This window comes from Armigeres subalbatus, chromosome 3, assembly GCF_024139115.2.
Source record: "Armigeres subalbatus isolate Guangzhou_Male chromosome 3, GZ_Asu_2, whole genome shotgun sequence".
In the NCBI taxonomy this organism is placed as follows: Eukaryota; Metazoa; Arthropoda; class Insecta; order Diptera; family Culicidae; genus Armigeres; species Armigeres subalbatus.
Window position 1 is genome coordinate 376,442,183 of NC_085141.1, and position 8,618 is coordinate 376,450,800.

At 44.0% G+C, this 8,618-nt stretch overlaps 1 protein-coding gene across 1 annotated transcript; it reads right to left on the reverse strand.

Moving 5' to 3' along the window:
- Window positions 1–6,257: 6,257 nt before the first annotated feature.
- On the reverse strand, window positions 6,258–7,098 carry LOC134223697 (serine protease inhibitor dipetalogastin-like). Its single transcript, XM_062702887.1, has one exon. The coding sequence runs from the start codon at window positions 7,053–7,055 to the stop codon at window positions 6,327–6,329; it is 729 nt and encodes a 242-aa protein (XP_062558871.1). The 5' UTR covers window positions 7,056–7,098; the 3' UTR covers window positions 6,258–6,326.
- Between the last annotated feature and the right edge of the window lie 1,520 nt (window positions 7,099–8,618).

Consider the following 8,618-nt stretch of genomic DNA (forward strand, 5'->3'; position numbering starts at 1 on the left):
TTGAGGGAGACACGTAGAGGTGTAAAGAAACTCCTGCTGACAAAACTCCGCTAGCAATGATGGTTCTCCGTAGTTGCATGTCCGAAAGATTGTGAAACTATTGAGAACTTGAGCTACAGGTCCTAAGCCCTGGTAAAGGAGGAAGGTTGCGATGGCTGTTATTCATGGCCATCGTGTAAAGCAAAAATGGATAAACCCCAATGCCAAGGTGTCATGCGACCCGTGCCGAGGGCTGAATGGTTGAGGGGGTTCTAAACATGCTCAACCGCGAACGGAGCCTGGGGTGCACCAGGGCGAACACCCCAGTAAGCAGCCCTTACTGCACTACGGCGGGGCACTGGTGCAGCGGACATTTATTTCCCTAGCTACTCGTGGGACCAAAAATGAGTACAAATTCTACAAACAACCCTCAAGGTGACGACTGCCTCTCTCAGTCGTGTGAGAGCGAAGTGGAGAATACTCTGAGTCAGCTTGGCCTTACCGAAGACCAGCTACTCAGTAGTTCGCAGGAGAAGATGGAAATATCCTGCTCCTCAACGCCTATCTCCCGGAGCAGCACATGTTTCGACAAAGCTGATCCAGATCTACAACCCCCCTCATCGACCGACTCCAACCTGCTGGACATGGAAGATAACGAAGATGATGGTATAAGGATCATCATCAACCCCCAAAAATCTTTAGCAAGTAGCAAAGGATCTGAAGATAACAAGGGTTCTACGGAAGCCAAGGGTGCTCCAAGAAAGAAAATCCCCACACTCACACGCTCGCAGAGGAAGCAGCTTAGAACTCTCCGGGAGAAGGGAAAAGGCCGGAATGAGGCCTTGTCCATAATCCTGAATGAGGAGAGCGAGCCCACTTCCTCAAAACGCTCGAGAAACGACCTAGACAAATCCGCCACAGAGGACCCAAAACAAAAAAGGGTGAAGCACCATCTGGATCCGAGAGAGCGCGCCCAACAGTCCTCAAACCGCGCGCCTCAGAAAAACGTGTCTGGACAACAAAACCCACCCATGAGGAAAACAGCTGGTATCAGCTACAGTGATATGGCCAAAAGCGTGAAAGTCGGGATAATGCCCAGCTAGACCTTCTACTAGAAACACTCCTGCTCAGAGTAGTTCAACAGCGAAACGAGTCAATAAAACCCAAATTCAACAACCTCATCCACAAGTCCGGTTAGGGTAAATGTTCCAATAGTGGAGGAACTAAGCACGTTCCAACACTATTTATTCTCCCAGAATAATATCGAATCGTATTTCACCTACCTTTAATATGCATTCTAAAGCTCTCCGCTTCTATTTTTATATTGAAATTCTTGTGTTTCAAGAGAAATCATTTTTCAAGCCTAAAATTACAACTCCAATTACTGGTACAATGTTCCAATAGTTGCGATATTTCTTAATTTGCGTTCCTATAGTTACGAATCCCATTGTTTTTCAATGAGACTCGCAACTATAGGAACACTACCGCAACTATTGGCGCATAGACGAAAAAATGTTAAGATTATTTGATGATATTTACCAGTTTAGAAGGGCTATCAAAGATATTATAGCTCGGTTCGGAAACTGACAGATATACTAACTGTTTGACAGTGTGGGTTGCTGCGATTGATTTGTAAGTTTTGAGTATACCATACTACCGCAACTATAGGAACATCCACGACTATCGGAACTTTTACCCTACATGGTTCTAATCTGTAAGGATCAAGAGACTGCTGAGTGGTTAAAGAGAATATCCCCATCCATGAAACCCTGGGAAGGTGCAGAGCTGATGGCAATGGACGAAGTGGCGATTCCACGTCCAGAGATGATCCGAGCATTCTTCCCACAAAGCTCCAGCTATGATGACGACCGAATAAAGGCTCTCATAGAAAGCCAAAATGACATCACAACAACTAATTGGCGTATTGTGAAACGATCCATTCTGAAAGATATTCATGTTGAATGGATCTTCACAGTAGAGGGTGCGTCGATGGAAAAGTTGAAGAAGTCCAAATATACCCTCAACTACCGATTTGGTGAAATCCAACTAAGGAAGATTACAGATCAACCGACTGCCGCTACCGCCTATCCGACTGGAAGGCCGACCCAAGAGCAATCTGAGGAGGCCTCCTGTTCAAGCGAGGTTCGGCTAACTGGAAGGCCGACCCAAGAGAAATCTGAGGAAGCCTCCGGTTCGGGCGAGGTTAGTAAATCTCACCCCAAAAGCACCATAAAGGCTAGTCTGTCCGCCTCTAAAGGAAAAGCTCGAAGCTTACATGCGACCCCTGCTCTAGTGGTACCAAACCGAAGGTATCTAAACAGGGCAAAGGGGTGCAAAAGCGACAGTTTGACCACAGAGGCGAAACTGGCGGGCCAGGTTGCTACAGGAAGAGAGAAAACCCAGACTGTAATACCAAACGACATCCTGATGATCCGCAACATCCAAAGCCGGACAGTCGTCGTCCGGAAAAAGCGGGAACCCCGGAAATGGCGACTAAAGTTCTGCAAGTGAACCTCCACCATACTGAGAGCGCCACGGGTGTGCTCTGTCGGAGGTTCACCAAAGAGAATTTAACCGTGGCCCTCATTCAAGAGCCATGGGTCAATAAATCCAGAATACAAGGTATTCCACAACACTCATGTAAGTTGGTATATGATGACAGCCAGCTTTCTCCTAGAGCGGCTATATTATTACATAACAACTGTAAATACTTTCCAATTTCAGAATTAATAAAAAAGGGACATCGTAGCGGTCAGGATGGAGGTACCTTCCGCCAGAGGGAGTAGAGATCTTGGTGGTCTCGGCATACTTCCCAGGTGACGTGGACGAAATCCCTCCTCCAGAAATAGCTGCGCTCGTAGCCTACAGCCACCGACACAACATCCCCTTCGTCATAGGGTGCGACGCAAATGCACATCACACCGTATGGGGAAGTACCAATATAAACACCAGAGGTGAGTACCTGTTACAGTTTCTCTCTTCCAAGAACATTGACATTTGTAATGTTGGTGACAAGCCCACGTTTGAAAACTCCATTCGTCAGGAAGTTTTGGACTTGACTCTATGTAGTCGGTCTATCTCTGATAAAATAAAAACTGGCATGTTTCTAAAGAAATATCAATGTCAGACCATAAACACATCATCTTCGAATGGGAAGGGGGTCTAACGATGGAAAAAACGTTTAAAGATCCTAAGAAAACTGATTGGGAATCCTACTCAGCTATCCTACGATCCGAAGAGTACATCATAGAAAGTCACATCAAGTCCATTACACAATTGGAAGATGCGTCCAAATCCATTAAAAACAAAATCCTTAACGCCTACCAAGAGAGCTGTCCAACTAAATCAACTAGTTCGAGTAGAGACGTTCCATGGTGGAATAAAACTCTTGAGAAGCTTAGGAAAACTGCGCGTAGGGAGTTCAATCGTGCTAAGCGAACCGGCGATTGGAGCCTATACAGAAAGGCCCTGACGAACTACAACAAAGAAATAAGGTCAGCCAAACGGAAATCGTGGATTCTAATGTGTGAAAGCATAGAGAATACACCCGTAGTGGCCAGACTCAAAAACTCTTTCAAAAGACCACTCCAATGGTGTGGGTAGCCTCCGAAAGACGGATGGTTCGCTCACTGTAGAGCCTAGCGATACACTGAGCGAATTGTTAAAGATCCACTTCCCTGATTCAATCCCTGAGTCGAGCATCGGCGACCAAGGCACTGCAATTGCTGTCTCAGATCCACAAGAGATCCAATCATGGGTTTCTGGGTCTAAAAGACGCAATAAAGGTTGCAAAGGAAGCTTTCACTCGGGCCAGGGTTGAGAGGGCTGTGAGATCTTTCGAGCCATTTAAGTCTCCTGGCATGGATGGAATATTTCCAGCGTTGATCCAAAAGAGGGGAAAAACCCGGTTCCACCCTTGGTTGAGATTTTTAAGGCGAGTCTGATTTTGGGGCACATACCTAACGATTGGCGTCAAATCCGGGCTGTCTTCATTCCGAAGGCAGGCAAGAGAGATAAAACCAACCCCAAAGCATTCAGGCCGATAAGTTTATCCTCTGTAATGCTCAAAATTATGGAAAAGGTACTATGCGAGTACATAAATCACAAATTTATGAAAGCAATGCCTTTGTCAAAAACCAATTCGCTTATCAAAGTGGAAAATCTACGATCTCGGCACTACATACGGTAGTTCAAAAATCGAAAAACACTTAATGCAAAAAGAAATTGCTCTTGTAGCATTTCTTGATATTGAGGGCGCATTCGATAACGCTTCTTATTCGTCTATAGGGTCAGCAATGTTGAGGAGAAAATTCGACCCATGCATTGTTACCTGGGTACATGCTATGCTAGCTAATCGGAAAATCTCCTCTGAGCTTAGCGGTTCATACATCACTGTTAAAGCAACAAGGGGTGTCCGCAAGGCGGAGTGCTTTCTCCTTTGTTGTGGTCACTGGTGGTGGATGAGCTTCTAGACAGCTTAGAGAGAAGAGGCTTCGAAGTGGTTGGATATGCTGATGACGTTGTCATTATTGTACGAGGCAAATTCGAAAGTGTTATCGTGGAAAGAATGCAATCTGCCCTAAATCACACTTTTTCCTGGTGTCAAAAGTATCAACTAGGCATAAATCCTACAAAAACTTCCATTATCCCTTTCACCAAACGGAGAAAGGTACAACTGAAACCCCTTTTCTTGAATCAAACACAATTAGTTTATTCAAGTGAAGTAAAATATCTAGGTGTCATACTCGACGCAAAGCTTAATTGGAACTCTCATCTCCAATCAGTTGTGCAGAAAGGTCTCAATACACTTTGGGTTTGTTCAAAAACCCTTGGTAAAAGATGGGGCCTAAAGCCAAGTATGATCATGTGGATATATAAAACCATTGTCCGTCCCAGGACAACTTACGCTTCCCTTGTCTGGTGGCCTAAAACTAATGCAAAAATATGTATTTTCTCTGACAGCCAAGCGGCACTTAAGTCGCTTAATAACTACACTTGTAACTCAAAGCTAGTGTGGGAATGCATTCTGGCTTTGGAAAACTTACCATACGCAATCGAGTCTACCTATATTGGATCCCAGGACATACGGGTCTAGAGGGAAACGAGATTGCTGATGAGCTAGCCAGGAATGGATCTAATGAAAGGTTCATTGGCCCTGAGCCCTTCTGCGGGATCTCAGACTGCTCTGTAAAAATGGAACTGAACAAATATATGGTCAGTCAAATCACATCAAACTGGAATGCACTTCCCCATACGAGCCAATCCAAAAGGCTCGTAACGATTAACCCCAAGAAAACCCAACAACTATTAGGTCTCAACAAAGGGATCTCAACATCTACACCGGTCTAATAACTGGACACTGCCCCTGCAGATACCATCTACAAAAGATCGGAGCAATCCAAACCTCAAATTGCCGCTTCTGTGACGAGGAGAGAGAAACATCAGAACACATCCTCTGCTATTGCAGTGCACTCACTCAACGTAGGTTCAAAGTTCTCAGCAAGCCCTTCTTAGGGCCTGCTGACATATGGATCTTATCCCCCAAGGACGTGGTTGGCTTCATAAAGCTAGTCTCGTCAGAATGGGGGAGTCACATACTGTAACTCAGGATCTCTATTCATCAATAATAGATGGTCTTGAGTTCAGTCGATACCAAGGTATCTCAGTGACAAACATGCTACTGAGATAACTTGCGTATTTCACAGCAAAAGGGTATATCACAATAGTCCTAAAATCTGGACGCAGTGATCTTCACCCGACAAACGAGGAAAAAAAAAACTTCTGCTGATCGGTGGCAATAAAATAAGAATCCATGAAGAGATAAATTATGAAATATTAATCTATACACATAAAAATGAATTTCTGTCTGTCTGAACCTTATAGACTCCGAAACTACTGAACCGATCGGCTTGAAAATTTGTATGCAGAGGTTTTTGGAGCCGGTGAAGGTACTTAAGATAGTTCGAGGCCCCTCCTTCCTTTGGAGAGGGGGCATCACATACAAATGAACCAGACAGTTCTGCATAACTCAAGAACTAAGCAGAAAATAAATCAATTTTAGGCGATACGAAGTTCGTCGGGTCTGCTAGTTACAAATAAATTCAACCATCAGTGGCAGCATATAAAACTGTAAAGGTAAAGCATAAGATAAACAATGAGAGAGAACCACCCTTTGAGTTCCTTACAAAAGAAATCAAATACTATTTGGTACCATCTAATTTTCAATTATTTGATTACTGCACAGGATGTAAAACATGTAATCTAAACAAATGCTGACACTTTGTTACATGCAGATTTTTATTCAATTCACAATGACTACCAGCTATTCTTCATTCTTCGAATATCTCTCACTTGCCGCAACATCCACCGCAACCACCTCCGCATCCACCGGATTTTCTCTCCCGCTGACTCGCTCCCTGTACCGCAATCAACCGCCGCACGCAATCACCCATATGGGCCGGCACCAAGTCCTTCTGCTCCACCATTGTGAACTTCAGTTGGCAATAGTTCAAATAGGTTACCCCATCCGATCCGCAGAACGGTTGCAGAATTTCCGGACAGTGGTCTTGAACGGTCTTGTCCTCCGCGCAGAAGCCCGTCCCTCTTACCTCGAGCTTCGGGCGAAATGTTTTCCCACAAAGCAGCGCACACTCGCTGGTGTAGGTTCTTCCGTCCGAGCCGCAAATCGGCGTAAACTCGCCACAGGTTTCCAGACACTTTTGGAAACTCTCGAACGCAGTCGAGTTGCCCAGCAGATCCATCCCACGGGCCGACTCCAGCGGTAAAAATAATGGCTCGTTCGGGCAGCGCCCGTAGAAGGCGAACGCCACCGACGGAATGGACTTGCCGATGCATCGCATCTGGTATTTGTTGTAGTAGCTGAATCCGTCCGTGCCACAGATCGGGTCGTATTTGCTCTCCTTGGCCCCCGCATTCCGGGTTGGCTGTAAGCACGCCTGCAGCTCGGCATTCTGGGTATCGCTCAGCTCATACCGCGGTGGGTAGATAATGTAGGTACCGAGAACGGTGCCTAGTATTGTGATCAATGGGATTAGCTTGATTAGTTCAAAAGTCATTTTACACGAAATGAACTGCAAATGTGATTAGTACTGAGGTTGGAAAACTCGAATGCAAAGTTTTTATCCATGTGCAACATGTGTTTCGACATGCCATTAATAAGCAGATGTTTTAGACACAGTACTTTGACATTTATTACTTTACTAGTGCAAACTAATTACTCTTTATTGCCGTTTGCCATAGTATCATGCATGTAATGAAAAAATCAATAATTATTCAGAACAAACTATTCACTGTTCAACACATTATAAGGTAATGCAGTAGAAGCATGAGAACTAGAACACTAGTGGCTATAGTCATACGAACAGGAGCGACATTAACAATCTTATACTTTTGCATCAACTGGTAATGCACAGTGATCAGTGCCGTAGCGTGCGGTCGGCCAAGTTGGCCCCGCAAAGGGCGCCAGTCTTTGGGGAGGGGGCGCCGAAATCAAGAATTAAGCTATGAGATACAGATCAATTTTATGTATCAGATAAAAGGGCCAATTAGTAACAAACCGACAGGTAATCTGTGGTAAAGATATTTTCGTGTAATCTGATCTGAAAAGTTATGTCGTAAAATCCCGATTATTCGATAAGCAACTAATAGTTTCCTCTCGATTCTTGTCGATTATTGAATCGATTAATTGTTCACTCAGCGAACTGGACTAGTGAAATTCATAACTGGCCCCTTATGAATCTTCGACTGTTTATTTCACCAACAGTGCTTCTTATACACAGGGTCTCCAGTAGCCTTGCGAGCAAAGGCGTAGGGTTGCCAATCCGGAGATGGCGAGTTCGATTCTCGGTCCGGTCTAGGATGTTTTCGGGTGGGAAACATTCTCGACACCCTGGGCATAGTGTATACATTATACTTGCCACACAAGATACATTCTCATGCAATGGCGAGCATAGAAAAGCTTTCAATTAATAACTGAGGAAATGCTAATAAGAATATTAAGTTGGAAAGCAGGCCAAGTTCCAGTTGGAATGTAGACCCATTGAAGAAGAAGAAGAAGCTTCTTATACGCAGTTACCTTCCCGAGTATTTTAGCGTCGATCGGTGCGTGGTCTACATACCGGCCTCCCGACCCCGACGTCTATGGTTCGAACCCAGTCTGCCGCACTTCACTTTTTTCTAAATGAAAATCCTCATTCATAAGGCAATATATTAAAATTCATACCGATTTCTTGTGGAAATTTTTCATAAGGCGTTTGATTGGAAGTCATACGTCCATTTTCCTCCGTGTTGGATGGTAATCGATTCAAAATCAATCGATTATCACAACGACGAATCAATTAATCGAAGTAATCGATTAATTTGCGACATCTCTATGCGCGAATGTACCGGAGGATACTCGATTCAAAAAGGGTGATGGACTTGGGTTCTTCTCACAATTTATGAATAAAAAAATGTTTAAAAATCGGCATTTAAACATTGATAAAGTAATGTTTGTCTTCAAAAATATGTTTATTATGCTTTTCTTTTCTTTTGATGCTTTTTTTATTTCATCCGGCAAGGCATATAGGATGTCAATTTTAAAATACTTTTTAAAATGTTAAAAAACATTTTACCTAAAA